This window comes from Manduca sexta, unplaced genomic scaffold (genome assembly GCF_014839805.1).
Source record: "Manduca sexta isolate Smith_Timp_Sample1 unplaced genomic scaffold, JHU_Msex_v1.0 HiC_scaffold_1021, whole genome shotgun sequence".
Taxonomy (NCBI): domain Eukaryota; kingdom Metazoa; phylum Arthropoda; class Insecta; order Lepidoptera; family Sphingidae; genus Manduca; species Manduca sexta.
Window position 1 is genome coordinate 27,030 of NW_023591845.1, and position 24,879 is coordinate 51,908.

The window sequence follows — 24,879 nt, forward strand, 5'->3', positions numbered from 1 at the left end:
ACGCACATTTCTCGAAGATAACATGACACGGCCGCGTTATGCGTTTACACTATCATACAGAATAAGGGCCCAGAGATAAATTTGGTTTTGTGTTTATAACAAAATCAATTGTCCCTATTCACCCTCTTTCAGTAATCACGATAGCTTATTACAGGGAAGGCGAACCATTTGCACGCATGCCAGTGGTGGCACGTTACAAAATAATTCGGACATTCCCTGAGCTTCACTTCGCTTAACATGAGATGCAGTGAAGAAAGGTTGCCGGGCTTCGATAAAAAACAACAAGAACATATATGGGTCATTAAGAAGCTTAAAAGTGCCACTCGGATAGCTAAAACCGGTCCTGGTTGCAGGCCATTTTTTTAATAATAAATAATAATATCAGCCCTGTATTATATACTTGCCCACTGCTGAGCACGGGCCTCCTCTACTACTGAGAGGGATTAGGCCTTAGTCCACCACGCTGGCCCAGTGCGGATTGGTAGACTTCACACACCTTCGAAATTCCTATAGAGAACTTCTCAGATGTGCAGGTTTCCTCACGATGTTTCCCTTCACCGTTAAAGCAAGCGATAATTCACAATGAATTCACACATAAAACTTAGAAAAGTCAGAGGTGTGTGCCATTGGGTTTCGAACCTACGGACATTCGTCTTGGCAGTCCGTTCCACACCCAACTAGGCTATCGCCGCTTTTTAACTAGGCTATCGCCGCTTTTTTTTAATAAATTCAAATAATTTATTTGCTAAATACAGTACATGTACATTTATAAGTGTTATATAAAAATTAAAAGTCTCGCCATATTCTGCCCTGAGTGTGCAATTTTTTTTTTTTAATAATTGCACGTTAACCAATAAATGTTTTCCATCCTTGACATATTACGATACAAACTACCAACAATAAGCATTCAATTAGCAAATATGGTTCCGAAACTCGTGTAGATCGCTCTTGTGTTAAACAGCTTTAAAGGGAAGCCACAGCCGCTGCCCGCGCCGATCGGCACGCCCGCCTCCCGCAACACTTTCAGAAGAGAGCGATCAGCTAACTCGGAACTAACAACCAGACTATTGCCATAAACTGTCGAAGCGACAGCATACGCGACATTCTCCCGGGTTTCATTCATGTGCTGAACATACAGCATACCCACGGGAGATTCAACACCAATCCACATATGATTTTTGCTCACTTCAAAAAAAACAAGTTTTTTGCGTTTTTGAGCACTGTTTGCAACCTTATGGCGAGTTGCTCGTTTGGTCTTTCGGAGCTTGCGAGGTACTTGCGCACCACCTCGAGAATCACTTCGCGACGCCTTTCTAAATCAAGTTTGCGCCACGCGGTCGCAATCGTCGTCAGGACCTCTTCTTTAAAACATATTATTATATCTTGGCCGCCCAACAGCGGGAGAGCATTGGAAATTTGCGCTGGCCCATTGAACACTGCGTAATTGTTGATCCAAACGCATGGAGTAGAGAGAGAGAAGGCTATCTCGTGCGCTTGCGCAGCGTCGCAGGACCACAGCGACACGAATGGGTTCGCCTTGTATTTTAGACATGATCGAAAGTAGTTCTTTGGTGGTTCTGTAAGCGCTGACTAACACAGGGTGTAATTTGGGATGTTTGACGTCACGGCCCATGTAGTCCAATAAGAAAATCTTTCCCCCGGCAACTTGCACGTCGGCGCTCGCCTGCTGCAGCTGGGGACAGAGTCGTTGCTCGTCCGAGCCGTTCACGTTGCACTTCCATTCAAGCGCTCTCTGGAACTCCTCGTACACGCTCTCCTGAATCAGGAGGGCCTTCAAACTCCACGGATACTGATAATAAAGAAAATAAACTTTCTCAATGAACACTTCATTTAAATCAATTCCTATATATATACATACCGGGCACAAATACCAGACGCCGAGCTGACACTAACAAAAACTCAATATCACTTGCCCGACACGGGATTCGAACCCGAAACATTAGCACGGTAGTTGTACCGCGCACGCAATACAACTACCATTTTGGTAATAAAACTTCTTCAGAATCGTTAATTTGAAACTAAAATGCGTCACATTATATTTTGACAAAAGAACAGCGTTCAAACAGCCTGCATGCTTAATTTTGCATCCTTTTATTAATACGTGTTTGCGCATGCGTATTACAAAGCTCTAGTATAAAGCAAGCGTGTTGTATTATCCGTGTAATTTGATCAGCAAGTATTTTAATCTCACTAATAAATTGGCTTTTGTTGCTCTAGTACCGACCCCCAAATCAGCTTTTCTTTAATTACTATAATGTATAAACATCGGCCTGTTACAATTTTATTATACAAGGTGTCCCAAAAAATAGTGTCAAGCGGAGCTCCAAAGATAGAGCACCCCTTGGGGTATGCGATTCATCCCCATGTATGTTCCGCGATTTTTCATAGTCTCTTCATTCCTAAGGTTAATTAGTTTGTTAACTAAACAGAAATGACTGCAAGAAAGCTATGAGTTATACATTTGGCATATTTTTATGTGTAATTTAAGTTCAATTAAGAGACCGAATTACTTATTGAGTTTTTGATTCGGATACCCTAAGGGGTGCTCTATCTCCGGATCTCGGCTTGACACTATTTTTGGGACACCCTGTACATAAAGAATCTATCGTATATTTTCCGGAAGCTAGTATTTTTAATACTCACGCGTGTAGTTGAGGACACGAACGCGTGCACCGCCGAATCCAGATCCGCCGTCTCACTCACAATGCCTATACATCCTCCTTCCACATCTGTATCCAAATTAAATACTTATTAACAAACGTATGTCGCATTCGGTGACATAGTTTCTCTCGGTGGCGTAGTTGTTACATGCGCGGTACTACTTCAGCTCTGAGGTTTTAGGTTCAAATTTCTGGTCGGGTAAAGTGACTTCAATATACAGAGTCATTTTGTCGTCGCGTTACTAAATGAAACCGAGCCAAACCGAGAGTAAAAGCGAGCGATAATTAACACACACAACACACGTAACTTGGAAACGTCCAAAATATGTGCGTTGGGTTATGAACCCACAAACTTTCGTCCCGAAACTCTGTTCTATTATATATCAGCCCTGTATTATATACTGTCCCACTGTTGGGCATGGGCTCCACTACTACTGAGAGGGATTAGGTTTTAGTCCACCACGCTGGCCTAGTGCAGACTGGTAGACTTCAGAAATCTTCGAAATTCCTATATAGAACTTCTCAGGTATGCAGGTTTCCTCACGATGTTTTACTTCACCGTTAAAGCAAGCGATAATTCACAAAGAATACACACATATTTTTTTTTTAGAAAAGTCACAGTTGTGTGGCCTTGGGTTTTGAACCTGCGGACATTCCTCTCGGCAGTCCGTTCCACACACAACTAGGTTATCGCCGCTACTCCCTTCTATTAACATCTGTTATATGCTCAGATTAGTGCAAGCTTGACTTGTGCACCGACGAATCCGTACAAACTTTTATGTAAGGAATAAGTATACAAGGACATTTTGACATTGCACTAAGAAATGAAACCACATACTCGTCTTCACCTTTGCTGACATTGTGCTAAAAATCTTCCATTAATAACAAATATTTTCACCAAAAATCCTGGATTTGGTTTTTTGATCCTTTGATCATTTTATAGTTTAATGCGAATATGGCGTGTGCGTGGTAGTATTTCTGACTGAAAGTATGATGTTGCCGCTGCGACGAATTATCTTAGAATAGTGGTAGTGGCATTAGGGCGCGTTAATTTAAAGTTACTTTTTATTATTTATGTTGTTCGAAACTTACATTTTCTTATTTTATATCTACGGCTCAAGTAACTTATTGTAAAGTGTTATTTCCAAGTAGATAAGTATGTGGTTACATTAAGAAACGCAGTATCTAAATAACCCTGTATATAAAACTGGACTATTGCAACCCTAATACACTGACAAAAGGAGCCCTCATAAAGTAATTTTGCTGTCTGTCTGGCCAATACTTAAATAACAAAGCAACAACGAATTTACTATTACAAACTTATTATTTGCGTTTGGCGCAATAACCGTATCTAGGGATCGAACGGCAAAGTTAAGTTTGTCAAGTTAGAACTTATGTACTTAGATCACCTTACCAACAAGTTATTTCGGACTCGGTGCCTGAATCCAACTAGCACTAATCTATTTTATGTATAAAACATTATAAAATTAAATAAAAATATAAATAATACAGACCTGATATAGACGGTGTCTTCTCACTAAACGTCAATGTTACATATGGATGAAGCCTGCAAATAATACCTATTTATAAAACCATTGTTAAATTTAAATATTAAGTACGTTTAACTGAGAATAATAAGTGCATTTGCCATTTATTCATTTACTGACGGCAGGTAGGCACTAGACACCATGGCAATGTCTGTCTAGGATCAGAGGCGGCACTGCTATAGACTACTTTGTATCCCGGGAAAATATATATCACAGAAGTCTTTCACGCGGGCGGAGCCGCAGGCAAAAGCTAGTATAGAACATGTTACATAGAGCGGCCGCAGTCGGCATTGGACTCAGTCCCGCCCCGTCAGTTGTTTGACCAAAGCATGTCTGTTATATTTTTATTTTTTTTAACATAAGAACCCCGCAGTCTACACCGCGGGAAAAGAGCGAATGGGACACTAGAATCCCACGGCTTAGCGAGAGCCGGGCCCTGGAGGAAAGATGTAGGGATAGTGTGGAAGAGACGAGGAAGGAAAGTAAACCCTTTTAGGATATGTGGAGGGGAGAAGGAAGGGAAATGTTCGCGAGTACCTCATAGGCCTCAATGTGTACTTACAACCATGAGGAATACACACTTAACTGACTAGGGCCGCGACGAATGTCCCGCGTGCATGGGCGTGCATTCAGTGTGGTAACCGAGCGCACAAGAATAGGGAACCGGACTCATTTTTGTTCTTTACTATTATCAAATATTTACACTGTATAAATTATAACACAAAAGGAATAATCAAAATCCGGAAAAAAATCAACAAGTTATGTCTTTGAATGTCAGTGGAAGGGGTAATTAACAAGAAACAGAAAAGAGACGAAATACCCACATGTGACGTCATCGGAAATTACGACGCGAGCAAAAGAAAGAGATGAAGCGATATCCCCACAACGCGCCCACTTCTGCACGTTACAATATTTGAATTACGAATTACTAGCCCATTTTTTAACCAATTTTTATGCAGTTTTCGCAGGAGTGCTTCTTTTTCGTATTATTAGCCATTACATATAGAATAATGAACAAAATCAAACATAGGCCGGTTCCCTATTGCAAGGGGTGTCTGTTATATTTGGTTTTGTAGCCGTAGAAACAGTAGTACGTACCCAACTTGTGCGCATAGATCAAGGAACAGGGTGCAGACAGCGGCCATCCGCGGCGGCGCCACGAGGATCACTCGGCAGCCCGACCATAGAGACGAGACCGCTTCAGACAAGAGATACAGCCATGGTCTGTCCCATGTTATCGTTTTCAAAGTACTTATATTTGTGGCCATAGAGACTAAATACTTATCCATTAGTGAACTTATATGCAAACATTTATTAATAAACAATGGTAAGTCACAATTTCTAATATCCTCAATCGGATAATTTGTGCTTGCATGCTGCAACTGGCAGAACAGTTCGCCATTTTCGTCAATTTTTTCGCCAATTGCCAGAGTGCGTCTCCAGGTGTCGTCCAATTTCGAGGTTCAACCGTGGCGGGATTTCTAATGAAATCACCATTTTTAAATGTACAATAAACCTTGTTTTTGCATTGATCCAAAATACAAGTAGTGGATTCATTAGCTTCAACAGGTTGTCCATTGTGAATGTAAGTAAATGTATTGTTCTTCTTTTTGAAATATTCCTGAAACAAAAAAGCAAATGTTGCAGTTGCTATTATATTTTTATGATATTCAAATAAGTAAAAAGTGTATCATGGCTAAGAACTCTCTATAGAGAATACTTATAATTTTAGATAAATTTATATGATCGCTGGCTACGTAGTAGAAGGGAGTAAAAATGTTGGCAGAAAATAATAATAAAAAAAACCATGATAAAATCCATAAAATAGTTTTATTTAAATTTTGTAATTATACAAATGGAATGTTAATTGCCAAAGAGGACATGCAACAAATAACTGCAAGAAGAAATCTATTTATGTAAAAATCAATTGCTGTTCGTTAGTCTCGCTAAAACTCGAGAACGGCTGAACCAATTTGGCTAATTTTGGTTTTGAATTATTTGTGGAAGTCCAGGGATGGATTAAACGGTGACGAACATAAATAATAAATAACGGAAAATACTAAAAACGACAATATAAGTTTTCAATACAAAATTTTCCTACCTGTCAAACATTTCATGTCTTTTCTCTTTTTAGAAATAAAGAACTGTAACATATATATAGATGTATTCAGAAATAAGTCTGTTTCATAGTTATATTATGAGGTCGGATTTCTTTGGTTTATTTTGTTCAAATACAAAACATTTCAGAAATAAATAAAGTGTAAAAGTGTCAGTGGGTTCTTAAAAATAGAAAATAAATAAATAAATTTCAAGACTATTATTAAAATCTATCATCAATTTGTCAGTGCGTGAGAACTTTATTTATCGTTATTGTCGCAAAATGCCACGGAGAAGATGACTTAGATAGTCGAAATTAATCAAATGTACGACGAGCTACTTCACGTACAAACCGTACTCTCGACTAGCGAGAGACAGATAATGATAACATACGTATTGTATGGCAATATTGTGTTTCACAATAAATAACAATAATAAATGTATGTAGGTGATACGAAGTTCACCGGGTCATCTAGTCATCAATAAATTTATCTATAATATATATAATGGAAATAGAACCTATAACCAATAGTTTAAAAATAATTCAGAAGTGCCACAAACAGTGTTTATTTTACTTCAACAGTGTATTATATATTATCAGTATTTTTTTATTTCTGGCTTTGACATCGGGCCTTAAAGTCTCATGACCTGCAGGTTAAACCTTATTAGATATGTATAGAAATAAAAAATTTGCTTTTCAAAATTGGACAACATGCATATAAATATATGGCAAACCCATTAATTAATTTTTTGGCAGTTATTTGTGTGATACAATGACTAGTGAGGGATGCAACAGTTCAATGGCTCCTAAGTAAACTTTAGTATCTGGAAAATTGCGACATTCACATTTTAGCGTTTCGTTATTAAGGTACTGTTTACTACCAAACCCATTTAATTCAAAAGGTAATAAACTAAAAAACTTCATTAACAATCATTTACTAACTTATTTCCAATGGGTTTTGGTAGTAAGCAGTATCTTCATAATAAAACATTATACTATATAATATAATATCAGCCCTGTTTTCTATACTGTCCCACTGCTGAGCACGAGCCTCCTCTACTACTGAGAGGGAATAGGACTTAGTCCACCACACTGGCCTAGTGCGGGTTGGTAGATTCCATACACCCTAGAAGAATCCTATAGAGAATTTCTCAGGTATGCAGGTGTGCAGGCTGCAAGCGATAATTCACAGAGAAAACACACATAATTATTTTAGAAAAGTCAGAGGTGTGTGCCCTTAGGTTTAGGTCCTGCGGACATTTGTTTCAGCAGTCCGTTCCACAACCAACTAGGCTATTGCCACTTAAAAAAGTGAATATCGCTATTTTATTATTTCTCATTATCATTGACCACATGACATCCACTACTGAATATATTCTTCCCTTAACGATTTCAGAAGAACCGGTCAAAAACGGCCAGCATCTAGAGATTTCCTGTGACCTTTATCAAGTCAAAATTTGTCATCTTCGGCCAGCAGAATTTCATTCTACATTACTCATTTTGTACTACTGCATGACAAGACAAGCAAACTGCCTGTCTAATGGCAACCGCTGCAAGTCGCCACAACAACTTACCATCAACTTTAATTATTTATAGACTACAGACAAGATGAGTCAATAGTCCAAATTTGTAATTGTTTGTGCCCGGATAAAAAAATCGAGTTAGGACTTTGAACACATGTTTGAATCGTAGTTACTCAAGTGTTGTATAATTTAAATAAATGTTTTGTTAAATAGAATATTACTTACCTGGGCTAAAGTTATATCAACTTCCATTTTGTCAAACTTCAAGTTTGCGGAGTCAGACATTTTTAATTAATAATGTCGTAGCAATAACTGTTATCTTTATTACATATCACAAAAAGTTCAAATGTCATATATAAATTCAATATTTTATTTTGAATGTATTTTGTTGATAAAAGTTGACAATTTAGTATCAACATGACATTCAGTGTTGCCAGGGCCCTTGATTTTTTTTTTTTATAATTCGTCCTTAGAGGACAGGCTATAGTCTTACGACCATACTGCCTAGTCTTACGTATTTAAGTGTTCAACCAGGGCCCTTGAGTCGTAAGTTACGTTTCGTTTCCTGAAATGTTACATTTTTGCTGCAAAAGTTACATTATTGTTTTTTTTTTAATTTACGCGTTTTTGGGCAAGCATTTTTGTAGCTGCGAAACCGCGGGGACTCGCGAAGTACGAAATGTGCACGCGCACACTCAAGCAAAATCAAGTTTTAATATATGCAAGATACGTTTCATTTTGTCATAGCGAGCGATCTCTGAGTGTGATATGGAGTGAAATACTGTTTAGACCCGCCAGTTTTAGGTGTGCTCAATTTAGATGCGTTGAATAGAAATGCGTTCGTAAACTGTTTACAATAAAAATGTTGTATTACAAATCTCGTTGTACTCAAAAGTTACGAAAATTACCTTAAATATAAAAATTACTTACATGTTACGCGAGGGGGTCAAAAGTAACGAAAAATGTAAGAAATGTAACCTTCTGGCAACACTGATGACATTAGACCAGTGTTGCCAGGGCACTTGATTTTTTTTTCTTCGTCCTTAGAGGACAGGCTATAGTCTTACGACCATACTGCCTAGTCTTACGTATTCCTGGCAATGACTAAATATAAAGAGGACAGGCCTTTAGTTAAGGCGATACCTCAAGGTCCATTTTCATACATTTTGTTTTGGCTTTAATCTGGGTAACTAAACAAGTATTGGCAAGTAAAGAATTTAAATTCACGTCTAGTTAGTGATTAGTTCTCGCAGTTGAAGAAAAATGTAAAAATAATTAATAATCATGGATATTTCTGCCTTTAAAATTTCGTCATATTAAATTTTAAAGGCCGAAATATCCATGATTATTAATTATTTTTACATTTTTCTTCAACTGCGAGAACTAATCACTAACTAGACGTGAATTTAAATTCTTTACTTGCCAATACTTGTTTAGTTACCCAGATTAAAGCCGAAACAAAATGTATGAAAATGGACCTTGAGGTATCGCCTTAAGTTAAATGACGTTAGTTAGAAGAGTTAAAATGATATGTGGATCTGGTTTGTTAAGCTTTGGACTCTTTTAGGCGTGATTTCTATACATTAAAATCATTATGTTTGTTTACACACGAGCTTAGGGATGGGTGGATTTGTTTAGAAATTATTGATATCGATATTTTAATGTAGTTCAAATATTAATTGAATAATATTATAAATTGAATAATGGAATTTGTATATTCGTATATTTAAATACTTAAACTTAGCTAGCAATTTAAATGAATAACTATTATATTTAATTATTATTAACTTTTTGACCAACGACTAGCAGAAAATAAATTTGCGACAAGGTCTATTAAAAAAAATATGTGAAAGATTTTTCCTTAAATAAGTCAATCATTTTGATACTTTTCGCAACAATGAACTTATCAATACCAAAGTAATATACTCTAAATCGATCTAGTAACGCCTTTACCATGCGATTCCAAATGAACCGTCACTATTTAAAATACCTACCTACAGAACATTAACAGTAAGTAATGATTACCTAACTTAATTTGTTTCAGGCGAATGCGCTCCGACCCTCGCTCCTTGGAAACCACCGAGTGAAGTCACCACAATAGAAACCTCACAACACCATCCTGACATACAAAGCCATTCCATATACGACATCAACGACATAGTGCATTTCGAAGACAACGACATTGTCATGAGAGACGCGAAGAATTACCAAGACCACAACAAACTAGAAAATTCAATTGATCCACTTGGCATGTTATGGTGCATCGAAAATAGACAGTGGATTAAATGTGGGCGATGACGACGAAAAGGCTGGGAAACGGGAAGACAAAGATGCTTGCGAATGTCAGCATGGCGGTGGGTGTGTGAATAAAGTGTGCTTATGCCCGCTGGGATACGCTGGGGACAAATGCGAAATAACGCTTGATTTGAAGGTTGGTACTTCTAACTGTAATAGATCAAAACTTAGTTGTTGCCGTAAAATAAAATTTCACTGCAGGTACCTCATCGCTGTTTTAAATCACGCGGGTAACATGTCGCGAAACGACACGGTCCTGGCTTTATCTTTAAGAATCAAGTCCAAGTTTTAAGTTGGGGAGTATCTATAGATAGCCCTGTTGTAGACATAGGTACCTACTTAATTATTTACATTCTACACTGTGAGTTATTATTAGCTGCAGCCGGCTGTATCGGACCAACCACTGTCACTGATGTAAAGTGATGGCTTCCTGCTGGGTTTTGTATGATGAAACATCTTAAAGCCCAAATAACCCTCCATCCTTCTTTAATTCCTATATCTTTCCTTTAGAGTATATCTGATGAATGCACCGCGGATGCACATAGTTTCGCAAGGTTCATAAGCTGAATTTCTGTTTGCGAGCTGTGATGATGTTATCGTGACATGTAGCCAAAAGCAACCTTAAGTCAATGTCTTTAAGAAGCGAACTGAGTAGGTATCTGTCTTAGAGCGGCGCGTCGCGCTTCCCTTATCCTTTTAACATGAATTAAACATCAAATTCATTAAATCGATAGTTACTAAGTATCATTAGGTGAAGCTGGGGTGGTTTTGTTACTGTAAAGCAGTCGTATCACCATATATCTTAATATATTTTATAACCGCCTGGAAAGTAATCAATGTACACAAGGTGTTAAAACCCGCCATAGTGGCCCACGTTAGTGTGTCGCGTTCCGTTACAGCCTGTATATATCCAGTTGCAACAGGCCGGCATAATTGTGTCGACTGCCGAGGGGTAACCGTCTCTCGTCAGTCGAAATTTTAATGGATCTTACTCCACTTACAGTGTGGTCACTTTGCCATACCGTATACAGGATCATTATGACATTACGTTACTACATGAAACCACATAGTCATCTTCACCTTTGTTGACATTGTGCCAAAAAACATCCATTAATAATTAATATTTTAACGAAAAATTCTCGTTTTAGTTTACTGTTTTTTTTTATCATTTTGTAGTTTAATGCGAATATGGCGTGTGCGTGGGTACATTTCTGACTGAAAGTATGATGTTACCGCTGCAACGAATTATCTTAGTGTAGTACTAGTGGCATTAGAGCGTGTAAAATTAAAGTTTTTATTAATTTTGTTCGAAACTTACACTTTTTTATTTTATACCTAAGGCTCGAGAAATTTAATGTACAGTGTTATTTCCAAGTAGATAAGTATGTAGTTTGATTTAGTAACGCGATGTCAAAATGACCCTGTATAAAAAAAGTTGAAAGGCTTCCTCGTCTCATCAATAATTGGTACAAAAAATAATGGAAAAGTTTCTTCTGTAATTTCGAAATCTACATTGTTACAGGTGCCGCGGTTCAACGGTTCATCGTATCTCCGTTTGCCCGGGCTGGGCAACTCGGCGCTGTTCTGGCTCGATGTGCAGGTAGGAAGTTCCACACACGAATGTAACATGAGTTTAATTTCCTACTAGTTAGTGTTGTTCGGCAACAAATTTGAAAGCGTCTACGCGTCGCTTAAGGGGCCGTTCAAGTATTACGTAACGCAATTTGGAAAGGAGGGGGGGTCTTGTAAAACATTACGATGCATTACAGGGGCGGTGGGGGGGGGGGGTTCTCGTACAAAGCGTTATGTAACATTTCTTTTTTTATTTTAAAACAATAACAAAGGTATTTTAATGATTTGCCGGTATATTGCGTAAAATAATTGTGAATATTAAAAAAAAATAACTTTAGAGTTACTTTTGGAGGAGGGACGGGGGCGTACAGGAAAACGTTACGACGCGTTACATGGAGGGGTAAAATTGCGTTACGTAATACTTGAACGGCCCCTAAGTTGCAGTTGATCAATGTTAGCAATTATATTTATTATATGTTGTTAATATTTAGGAATATACACATGCCATTATATTGATAAATTACTCTAGTTACCTTGTATGTAGACATATTTACCATAAAATTATTAATTATACATATATTATAGGTACATATAAACGCGAGTTATATAAAACACCCTTTTTACGTGCAAATTGCAAAACAAACAATAGGTATTTCAACATTTCACAAAATTCGGTAATCGGAATAAATAAACTTTATACTTCAGAAAAAAAACAACTTTGACACCGTTTCTTAAAAGCTTTCGGAGCACTCTTGCGTTAGCGGCACATTTCGATAAAGTTATGATAATAAATTAAAATGGAGTCCGCCAGTGAACACGGTGAATTTTAAAACGTTGTAAAGTGCAGTTAAGAGTCACGTGAAATATACTAACTAGTTGAAATATTAACTTGGGAATTTTGCAAGAGAAAGTTTAGCGGCGAATTACTTTTATTATGAGTAATGGTTGTTCTTGCTTTTTTTCCGGCAACGGTGATATGCTAGGCTAATATAGTTGAACTATTTCAAAACTGCATACCACTTTGTTATTGAAAGGCGTATTTTGGGTGAATTTCTGAAAATCATTAAAGTTAAACTATTTTTCGGATTTTATTGCGGTTTTTATATTTTAATTTTCTCCTAACGTTTCAAAGACTGCAGCCTTCGACGTCATGGAGGGACTGAGGTGTTGGTCATCTGCAAAGTCAAAGTTACAATATCTAGCGATATTTTAAAACTTTTTAAATTTTTTACGTGTTGGTGGTTCGATCTACGCAGAATGAGCTCACAGTGTCTTGAAGTGTGGCAGCCGGTCCTTTAAAAAATAAAATATAAAATCCGTGATAAAATCCGAAAAAGAATTTAATTTTAATGTCTAACATTCGGATAAACATAAGGAATCATTGTCCGAAAATCCTTTTGCTGCTAATTTCGTGTGACGTTTTGATAAAATTGATCAACTATTATAATGATGTTTCAGATGACGCTAAAACCTACGAACGGGGATGGTCTATTGCTGTACAGTTCGGAGCACGCCAACGGTGAAGGCGACTTTTTCTCGTTGCACCTTCGCGACTATTTCCTGGAGTTCGCCTTCGACCTTGGATCTGGAGTGGCCATCGTTAGGTATTCTTGACCTTCAGCCAAAGCATACAGTCCTGGAATCAGAATTTCACCGGTTAACAGAAAGCAATACAATTGCTCAGAAAATTATAGGTTACATTCTCTTTAACTATATTTTGGCTTCCTAGATGACATTAAAATCCATTTGAAGCGGATCTTCGCATATTTGAATAGTCAAGTTTTAAAGTAAAAATACAAACTTTATATACGTATTCTATACTTGTTTGTCTTGAAAGTAAAAATAATAGGATATTTTGATTGGAAGTTAGAAGTTTTTTTTTTGATCGTATAAAAACTAAAATATATTTTCCGGACAGGTCGTCGCATCAATTGCGCCCGAATACGTGGTACAGCGTGTCGGTAAGCAGGTGGGATCGGCGCGCGACGTTGCGCGTGCGCACGCAGCAGGCTGGAGGTGACGGTGGCGGCGCGTGGTGGTGGTCGCGCACGTGGTCCCGCGGCGCGGCGCGGTCGCTGTCGCTGCGCCAGCCCGTGCTGCTGGGCGGCGCGCCGCGCCCGCTGCCGCCGCGCCTCGCGCTACACTCCTCCTTCAGCGGCTGCATCGGACAGGTATACGACCCACATAAACGCTAAGGAAATATAGATTCTACAACCTAATAAAATCTCAATAAATGTCAGAATTATCGCCGTAAAAAAATGCTAGCTATCTGTATTAAGTCTATTGTCATTTCGAAAAGACTCTAATGATAAGTCTGATTTATGGTGACCTTTTGTGTATTTTCTTCTTCTCCCACTAAACTGTTGAAAAAACCCTAGTCCATATAACAGAAGCTGCAGTCACAGCTAGTGTTAATATAATATGACTATGTCAGTTGGTGATAAATGACGAGGAGCTGTCGGTGGTGTCGTCGGCGCTGGGCGGCCTCAACGTGGACAACTGCGCCGAGCCTGCTAACCACTCCTGCGAGTACGTACCGCTCTTAACTACTACCACTTAGCCGTTTCTTGACCTTTGACGCGATCCCAAGCATAAACCAATCAAAACATGTCATTTGTAAGCATGTCAAAATTTTATTCTGATTGGTCTATTTGGGATTGGATCCTGTTAAAGTCAGCGGTTACTACACTCAATGCCTGCTCACTGGGATGTTCGTTACGATGACTTTTCATTATGTCATACCGGGTACTGAAGCGAACAAGCAGCGCAAACGCACACAAGTTAGTGGTCATTCACTGAGCGAGCGAGTCGGTTCCTGTCAGCGAAGACCATTCGCACACAAACCACAAGGGTAATGAGCGCAGTGCAATGCCTCGAAGATTATGAGGTGGTGCGACTTATCATGGGCAGTCATGACGTTTGTGATCAGACGTAACTTCTCGTCATCAAGTTGTATAAATGACCATGTTTTGCTTATCTATTTTCCTTTGATAGCTACCCAATTGTGTTCATTTTTCTGGATTTGGTGTATACAATAAAGTGTTTAATTCATTCATTCAATTTGTAATTTTTTCAGCGGCAACTTGTGCAAAGAAAGCATCCAACCATTCCCGGAATACGCGCAAAATTTAACCGAAAACGACGTCCATCACTCGATAGTAGCGAAAAAGGGTATAAAAAGTAAATACCACAAGAAAATGAAGAAGCATGCGCACGCGCACACACGCACCGAGAGAAAGAAATTTAAGTACCAACATCACAACGAAGTGAATGCGAGAGGCACAGACAGTCCGCACGGACGGACGCACATGCAAATGATGTACGCCAACACGAACGAGATCAATTGGGGCGATACCAACACTTACCCCAGCTTCAGCGGGACCGACAGCTTCATACACATTGACGACGATGAGACTGTCAAAAGGTAACTTTCTGTAGATTGATATTGGGCTGCATGTTACAGTTACCTTAGCTTAGAATTAAAAAAGAGAGAATATTTTGGCAGGAATTTGGATTTTGTCGAATTGAATTGTTATTTAGTGTTTACTCTATTTTGGAATTGTGTTCTTTTTGTAAAGAGAGTTGAGATATTATGTTTCTTAATAAAAAGGAGAGAATCTTTGATTGTCTTAAAATATACCTTACGACCAGAAAGTCGGTCTCTCAACCAATCACAAACATCAAAATTCAACAACATCGAAGTACGAGTCGCGTTATTTGGAACATTCCATAGGAGTTGATAGTTCTTGCGCAATACAATATATGTACGTACTAGTCTGAAGTTAGCTTTAGAGTCTGATGTGTAGCGACGGCGGCGATAATGAACATCTGTGTCAGGTTGGTGAGCTACTCGCTGGACATCAACATCCGTTTCCGCAGCGTGTCGCCGCACGGGCTGGTGGTGTGGAGCGGCCGCTCGGCGCGCGCGCCGCCCAACGACTTCCTCGCGCTCGCCGTCGAGCGCGGCGTGCTCGTGTTCAGGTACTCCGCCGTACTCACACGTGTTGCGCTCCATTCAGCCGGGGTTTTACGTCAATGGCGAAGTTTTTTTTCTTTTTAATACACACACACAACATCACGCATTTTATCCCCGAAGGGGTACGCAGAGGCGCAACCATGACACCCACTTTTCGCCAAGTGTGTTCCGTCCCATGATGTGATAGGGGGCGAGCCTATCGCCATATCGGGCACAAATTCCAGACTCCGGGCTGATACTGTGCAGAAAAACCCAAATATCACTTTACCCACTTTATTCGAACCCAGGACCTCAGAGCGCTGCCGTACCGCGCATGCAGTACAACTACGCCACCGAGGCAGTCTTTATAATCGGGCACGGCAAAGGGATTGCATTGCACCTGATGGTAAACGCGATACCATCCAAATAACAACAGTCTATGTACATTACAGTACATTCGACATAATGCCGGCCTACTCAGATGCTTCTACACGCTACGACGGAATAACCCAGGATTATATGAAGAAGGGAACACGTGTCCAGGCAAACTATTCCAAAGCCTGATGATGACAGGGCAATATAAAAAAAGTTAGCAAACCTACGAGCTTTGGGCCGTGATGGTTTTAATCATCAAGCTGTCGCTTCGTATGCCAGCACCCGTGGTTCTACTGAGAAAAGGAGTGTAATCATTACTGGTCATTCGACAATCTATCTACACCCTACTCCAAGTACCATCAGGTGTTGTGGGGTCCTGCGACCATATATCCCAAAACCTTATATATACAGTTTTTTCGAAGCCAATATGTTTAACATCTTCCAGAATGTATAAAACATTATTTCAACATACCAAAATGTTTAGCCAGATACGACCTGGGCAGCGGCGAGGTAGTGATCATCGCGAACCACACGCGGGTAGACGACGGGCTGTGGCACCGCGCCCGCGCCACCAGGTACTAGCGACAAGCAGCACTTATACATAATTATATTTTATATAAATATAGTCGTACCTAAAGCCTGTAACGTACCGTTTTTAACAAACTGAGTGGGTCAAATTTACCGGCCCTATGTTCCGGAGAGCAAAAAATGGTGCCCTAATTAAAAAACGACTCCCTTTCTTTTGCTACTGTTTGAAATGACTAACATAAACACGACAGTTCCCATTTTTTTAACCGACTTCAAAAAAAGGAGGAGGTTATCAATTCGACGTGAATTTTTTTTTTTTGTGTTTATTTAATATTTTATTTTAGACATATTACCGCCCCCCCCTAAATATGCCTCAAATGTCCTACCTCTCCAACCCTAGGGGTGTAAGCAATACTACAAAGAAATTTGAAAGTATGTGAAGTCTGCCAAATCATAAGCCAGCGTGTAGGACTAAGGCCTAATCTCTCAGTAGTACAGGAGACCCGTGCCCAGCAGAGGATAGTATAGTGGTAAAATTATAGATATTATATTCAAAAACGTTGAAATTGTGTGTCCATGTGTTCAGGAACCGTCAGGCGGGCGTGCTGGAGGTGGACGGGCTCGGCTCCGTCGGCAAGGTCTCGCCTGGCAAGCACAAGCAGCTCAACACAGAGAACGGACTTTACATTGGTAAGGCTATTTTTATACGGCCGAATTAACCCCAACTGTACCTGATATCCCCCCTGAGGGGATTCTTGTGTACTCAGTTTCCACACTGAATGCACGTCCATGCACGGGGGGATATTTGTCGCAGCTCTAGACACACAGTTAAGTGTGTATACCTCATGGTTGTCAATCCACATTGAGGCCTATGAGCGCTCGCGAATATTTCCTGGCCTCCCCTCCTCCTATCCTAAAAGGGTTCCTTCTGCTTCCTCCACACTTACTTCCCCAGATATCCCCTTCCAAGTTTCCTCCACAGCTCTTCAGTCGCCAAGCCAGCGGATTCCAGTATCCCATTCGCGGTTTTGTCCCGGTGCTGATGGCGGGATCCGATACCCAAAAAAATCTGCACCTGATGGTAAGTGGAGTAGTATCCAAACCAACATATTAACTGATGGTGTCCAGGGCAAGTCATACGAATTAGGTATATTGAGTCTTCTGTACTTACAATAATTTAATGTTCAGTGTTGTTCTTGTTAAAATATTTATTATAATCGTATAAGCGTTTTGTTGTAACTTCACCGAAAGATTAGGTATAATCGAATTAAAAATAAATGACGAGAGATGATCAGTCCTTCTCAATCGACACAATTATTTCGGCCAGTTCATAACTGGATATAGACAGGCTCACCCTGGAATACAACACACGTCAGTCATTACCGCGTATTTCACACCTAGCATGGTGGTCGTTATCCGCGCGGATACAAATATAAGAGTAAAGGACATAGGTGACATATCCCATTATTCCAGGCGGTCTGCCATCAATAGAGCTCACCACGATGGGTAAGTACAAGAGCGGGCTGGTGGGATGCGTGTCGCAGATATCGCTGAGCGGCGACTTCGACATCCCCCTGTCGCTGTCCAAGCTGCCCCACACCATCACCAACAACGTCGGCCGCTGCACGCCCTGAACAACAAATGAACCGCGCCCGTTCATTCAAACCCATCGCTACTGCGTTACATTCAAATGTATCGCAATCCGCTCGGTCACTGAAATGAACCGCCGAGCGGTAACAGTTCATGCGTATCGTCAAGCGCGGCTCGATACAAATGAACGTTAGATGTGTTTCCCTGTTTGTTTATTAATAAATTTAAACTCAATTTATTGTTTTCGTGTTTCAAGTTTTTGGTAATACATGTCGTGTGTTGCCAAAAAATTGTGATGAGCATAATAGTTAAGTTGTGAGTGAGTCCGTACAAACATATCAGACGCGTCGGGTGACTGCGCTCGAGTGGCGCCGCGTGGCGACGGAGGGCGGCCGCCATCTCTACACACTCGCAATTTCGAGGTTTAGCGACGACCAAGCGGGAGATGTCAATGAACAATGTTCAATGTATAGTGCAACGGTTACTCAACTTTTTCTATACTAATAGAATTTCTACTGACGAGAGGTGATTAACTCTCGACCCCAAAATTATGCTGGCCTTGGCACCGGATATACACAGGCTGATCCCAGAACGGGACACACTTACGGGGACGACTGAGGCGGGTTTTAACACCTTGTGTACGGTGTACCACCAGGAAACTATAAAGTAATACCAATTTCAAATGATATTAAGCATAAGCAAATACCACAAAAGTTATATAACTTTGTATTTGTTTACTCATCAATTTCCCGAATAATTCACTCGAAATCTGTCATATCTCCATTTTGCAAAATCCACTTTATAACCAATGTCTTTTCCGCTTCTTTTACTAATTAAATGTTCGGTTATATTTATGATGTAAACACTAGAGTTCATTGATATCCCGCGCCGGGTCCATTAAATATTCTAGTCAATTTAGCATAAGAGGAACTGAAGTAATACTCGATTGTATGTTTTTTCTGTTGATCTGTCTCCTGTACAATGGTGTAACGTTTCAAAGTGCTTTACTATCTAGTAGATACGAGAGGATACCTATTTGTAATGTTAAACTATAGACGTACGTGTGTTTTGCACATAATGACTATATCGGTTCTGTTTTACTTTAAATGTGTATACGCAGTGGCCATGTTGTGGACTTTCGCATTCGCTTTTGCGTCAGGTTAGAATGCATTTGCGAAAATGTTAAATTGTTTATGTTTCGAATGTCTTACTTTTGAATTTTAAATATAGAACAAAAGAAATAATAATGTTAATTTATACAAAATTCTCAAATTGTTGACATTCCAATTTTAAATATTTAAAATGAATTCGTTTTCGCATACGCACTCGCACCCGTCCGCAACGTGGGCACAGCTCGGCGAACACGAATTGTTACGTGAACGTGTTTTATATGATAGCGGTGTAAGTACACGACACATAGCGTTTGTATACAGTGAGGTTTTACGATGCGCTACTCCAGCCACTGGCGCGAGTAGCGCTAGCGTTTGATACTACGAGCTTTTGTAACAGCGCCATCTGTGAAACGTGGTCGGAATTACATATAATATGTTGATAGAATAGTTGGAGGAAAAGGGCTTTTGTAACTAATTTAATAATTACAGAAATTGTTAGTTATAATTCAAAAAAATATCTGATTCAGATATTAATTAACAAGTTAGTGCAATTATAGTTAATCATAACAAAATATTAACGATTATGCAAAGAATTTGGTAACCATTAAATATAAATATGTTAAAATTGACAAACATTGACCATATTTGTATTATTAATCCTAAACAAAGAAAGACATAGTAAACTACGAAGGTAGATATCGAATAGGTTTCATATTTAAAAGTTCTCGCCACGTTTCATAGATGGCGCTATTTTGATAAATTTAAAATTCCGAACGCCATTTTGCTTTGCTTATCCTTAACGAATAGCACCCTTTTAGTATAATGTCATAGAGTATATAATATATCGAGTAGTTATTTGAAAAAATGCGCTTTCTATGTTATCAACACACGATTCGAGTGTTTATTGAATAGAATATAGAATTGATACTTATACCTATATTTTTCATATTATCTCCCCTGATATGTTCTATAAATTTGTATTAGTCAAAGGGCCCTATTCCATCTACGGGGCCTAATTCGTCTTTTTCAAATGGCAGGCATTCTAAGCGAAAGATGGCCTTCATAGCCGTGTAGGGCAATAGGGGGTTTTTGACCCTTTTATCTATACGGCTATGAAAGCTGTTCGTCGATTAAATTTCCCGTAATTCCAAAAAGACGATTTGTCCGGTAGACGGAATATGACTTATTTATTTATGTATAAAGTTTCCGATTAATATATATTATAACATAATGTCCGATTGCAATATACTGAAACTGGACCAGTTGTGAATAAGTTTATTTGACATGCTTCATAACTTACTCTGATTGGTTCGTTCTTACCTTGCTTTGAATAGATCAAATCGTTAACTCAAAAGGGTAGTAAGAGAAAGTCGGATAATAAATTCAGTTGTGTCCTTAATTCAACTTTTAAAAAACATAAAAAACAATTAGAAGTTATTTATCTCATACTGACATGCACTGTCAATTTTTAACCAACTTCAAAAAAAGGAGGAGGTTATATTTAATCCAAATTTAATTGCGTTATTTCAAATGTTCAAAGTACGTACTATGGAGTACTTATCAGTGGCGAAAGGAGAAATTTTCCGTAAGGAAACCCGACATAACATATAGGTACTAATATGCATGAATGTAAACTGCAAATCGTTCTAATGATAATTAGATTCTACATAGAAAGAGGCGATAGCCTAGTTGGGTGTGGAACGGACTGCCGAGACGAATGTCCGCAGGTTCAAATCCCAAGGGCACACACCTCTGACTTTTCTGAAAAATCATATTGTGTGTATTCTTTGTGAATATATCGTTCGCTTAAACGGTGAAGGAAAACATCGTGAGGAAACCTGCACATCTGAGAAGTTCTCTATATGAATTTCGAAGGTGTGTGAAGTCTACCAATCCGCACTAGGCCAGCGTGGTGGACTAAGGCCTAATCCCTCTCAGTAGTAGGGGAGGCCCGTGCAGTGGGACAGTATATAATACAGGGCTGATATTATTTTATTTATTATTTATAGAAAGAGGAAAAGAAAGAAAGAAACATTTATTTGCGATATCCTGGGACACACACAAACATTTATAACGAGGTACAAAAAAAAATATACGACAAAAATACAGAGGGTTCGGGCAACGCGCATCCATCATACTGCCGAAAAGGTTGCGAGGTGTACCAAGCGCTGTTTTCAACTGGAACCTAAATTCTACATAAAGGGAAGCCAGCGAGAATCGGGTTATATAGACCTTCGCCACTGATAGGTAGGTACTTATATAAATTGTGAAAAGTATAAAATCATTAAACATTCGATCGTGTGGGAATAGTAGTAAACACCGCGTTCCTTTACACCAATCTTTTGGTCAATTATAACATTCCACAGGGTGTGACAATTATTTACATTATACATATCCGCCTTGCTTCCCTTACGTTCTTATTAAAAAAAAGAAAGCGCTTTACACGTCACGGAATCACAAGAGATCTACTTACTTGATAATGTATGATTATTACATTGTATTATCATTGTAGATTTATAAGACAACTTTTAGTGGGTCATAAACGGCGCATGCGCAGTGGCGTGGGCGAAATGGGCCCTTGCCCACGGTCTCGAACTTAAAGGGGAGTCGCTAGACGTTTATCCTCTAGACCAGTGTTGCGCAAACTTTTTGCGTTCAGGATACATTTAGGAAAACAAACATTTTTGGAGGTACACCACAAAGGGGCCGCGCTGATGCAAATTCGCCCACGTCTATATTAGTCCATCCTTCGCCACTGCACATGCGTAAACATCTAAATAATAAGTACAGGCAGTTAAACTAAAAACTAAAACGTTTTCAAAACATAACAAAAGATTTTGTTAAAATGCTTCCCAAGTGAGCAATTGAAATGGAAATTAGATACACAATGATGAACTCCCTCTATCTTATCTTCCTAAACTATTTTCAGTGGCGATCAAGGGTGGAGAGGGCTTACTGGGCACCTCGCGCGATGCGTTGAAGGACCTCTTTTAGCAATTTACCTACGAGACGGTTAAAGTAGGAAGGAGGGTAAGGTTTTTAGTCCGTGCGGGGCCTCGAGTATTTTTTTGCACCACACGGGGCCTCGCGTCGGCAAAACCGCCCATTATTAAGAAAATGTCGATTGAGACGTTTTATTTGGCACTAATTTAAACCCTAAATGTTGTTTCTTTTATCCCCTTTTACCGATATTCAACTTATTAATTGAAACAATTTTTTGTTTATTTTTCATGCATTTATTTCATTAACTCATTTTATAAATATTTCTATACCTACATTATAAGTTGGTCTCTTGTGATTCTTATGTTTGCTGTTAAACTCCGTGCATAACTTGAAATGACGTACAAAAAGTTGCGAATGTGTTTATGCAATGAAAACCCAAGTAATGTAACCCCAAAACAGATCTAAAGCATTCATCTAAATTGCATTTTACATTTATCTGCCATTCAGGTGATGGCAGGAAAGAGAAACAAATATTAAAATAATTATTTGGGATATCGATTGAGTTTTATGTCCGCGATTTTCCTAAAACGAATATTGTGACTTATCAGAGATATAGAACATCTGAAATATTTAAATAATCTAATTACAACATAATTTGTAGAATGAAAACTCGCACAAAAATAGGCAAACAATTTGAATCAATATCTACAGATCATTGTAGCCAGTGTAACTACTGGACAAAAGACTTAACATCTCATGTCTCAGAATGGGGAGCGCAGTGGAATACCAAACAATACTTTATAATTCAAGGTGTTGGATGGTGTTTCTACTGTTTATGGGCAGTCGTATCGCTCACCATCAACCGAACGGCAAGCTCGTCACGTCATTCAAAACCATAAAAATAAAGAAAAGATATATCCCAAAATAAAACAATAAAAAAATATTAGATTCATGAGCGTCGCATACATACATACATAGTATCACGCCTTTATCCCATAGGGGTAGGCAGAGACTATAGATTGCCACTTTGCACGGTCCTGGCATACTTCTCGAGCTTCCTCAACCTTCATTAATCCTTTCATGCATTCCCTCCGGTTCCGGGTACTTTTGACCTGGCCTTTACTGAGAATGTCAGATATCTGACATTCGAAGGTTCGGTGCGGTCGAGACCCCTACCGGCTCTTCCATCCACATTCGCCTTATGATCGTTTCACATCGGCAGTTCACCAAATTCAAAACTTATGCTTAGACATAGGTAAGGATAAACGAACTTTTTGTTTTTTTTTTTAATTTTCTTTTTAACTTTACAATAAATTAACCGACGAATTTATTACATTAAGTTGATTACAACCATATATATGAATCAAAAACTCAATTGATATCACTATTATAAAATAATATTGTATTATGCAACATCAGTAGGTACTCAACCTGTAAGTGAATTCAACCCTTTGACTGCTCATCGGAGTTCTCTAGACGCATTCTTTTATACGGCTTTTGGAAGATTAAATTATCCGGTACCAATAAATTTGATGGTAAATATAAAGTAGAATTTGTGAAATATGAATAGCTTGACTAGCGTTAGTTTTGTATGTGAAACCTGTCCGATGTAATATACGCCGTTATTTGTACAAAATTATATCAATAAAATTACATGAAATACATTTGAAGTTTTATTTTAAAAATATAAAAATGAATCTCGAAAGCAGCTGAACCGATTTTGCTAATTCTTTTTTATAATTGACCTTGAAGTACGCGAATGGTTTTTACGGAGAGAAAAAAATAAAAAATTGCCTGAAAAAGTCTAAAAACAACCGTTTTCTATATTCCTATACAAAAGATTCGTAATAATACTTAAAAGTTAATTTGAACTTTAATACCATACCATGAAGTTTGTGTGTTAGTGGAGGGGTTCCGGGAAGGCAAACAATTGAGTGACGTTAGATGGAACGATGGAAAGAATTTTAAGTGTTTTATAATTTTTATTTTTTGACATAATGTAAGTGTTGACTTATTAACTTTCTTTTTTCTTTTTTTATCTTACTCGCTGACCCGGTGTCCCAAACAGCAGAATAAATATAAAAAAAAATAATTAAAGAATAAAATGAAATGAAAAACAAAAATGAAAAACATAAAAAATGTATTTAAATATCTGTCCAAACTCTATTTGCATACCGCGTAAATGATCCCAATGGCTATGCATCGATCCAGAGAATAAATCAATAAAATGAAATTCATGCTTGCCAATTTTCGCAATCAGTTCAAAGATAGCGACTTGGAAACGATTCAAGTCGCTGTCTTTGGACTGATTGATCTCAGTCTTAGTATCTACTGTCTATTGTCAAGCTTAGTTTTATGTAAATGAACTAACCAATGTGTGCTAGACCTCATACTTTGAGTTTCAATGTGGGCAGTATAAATCGTTTTTTTTCGGTTTCTGTGTCGGAAGGGTCTTTATTAAAAAAATATTTTGTTATGAAAAGTGAGTGAGCACCGGCAAAAGCTGATGTACGAAGCGACAAGGTCTTGAAATAACAAATAGCTCCTTAATAAAGATGAAAAAAACTAACCAATGTTTTATTAACGTAGTTGTATTGCATAACAGGCACTAGCGGAAGGGCATTTTTTGAAAGTTAACCTGATCCAACATGTAAGTAGGT

The 24,879-nt window shown here is 38.6% G+C and overlaps 2 protein-coding genes across 2 annotated transcripts; one reads left to right on the forward strand and one right to left on the reverse strand.

Moving 5' to 3' along the window:
* Nucleotides 1–645: 645 nt before the first annotated feature.
* Nucleotides 646–8,281, reverse strand: LOC115455902. Its single transcript, XM_030184695.2, has 5 exons — nt 8,075–8,281; nt 5,327–5,849; nt 4,196–4,248; nt 2,665–2,750; nt 646–1,810 (listed from the first exon to the last, which is right to left on the reverse strand). The coding sequence occupies exons 2-5, from the start codon at nt 5,515–5,517 to the stop codon at nt 1,364–1,366; spliced, it is 777 nt and encodes a 258-aa protein (XP_030040555.2). The 5' UTR covers nt 5,518–5,849; nt 8,075–8,281; the 3' UTR covers nt 646–1,363.
* A 1,851-nt stretch (nt 8,282–10,132) lies between these two features.
* LOC119191090 (pikachurin-like) lies at nt 10,133–21,706 on the forward strand. Its single transcript, XM_037444974.1, has 10 exons — nt 10,133–10,280; nt 11,667–11,744; nt 13,175–13,320; nt 13,635–13,887; nt 14,151–14,245; nt 14,793–15,140; nt 15,554–15,697; nt 16,535–16,621; nt 17,161–17,264; nt 18,048–21,706. The coding sequence occupies exons 3-10, from the start codon at nt 13,175–13,177 to the stop codon at nt 18,206–18,208; spliced, it is 1,338 nt and encodes a 445-aa protein (XP_037300871.1). The 5' UTR covers nt 10,133–10,280; nt 11,667–11,744; the 3' UTR covers nt 18,209–21,706.
* The last annotated feature ends 3,173 nt before the right edge of the window (nt 21,707–24,879 follow it).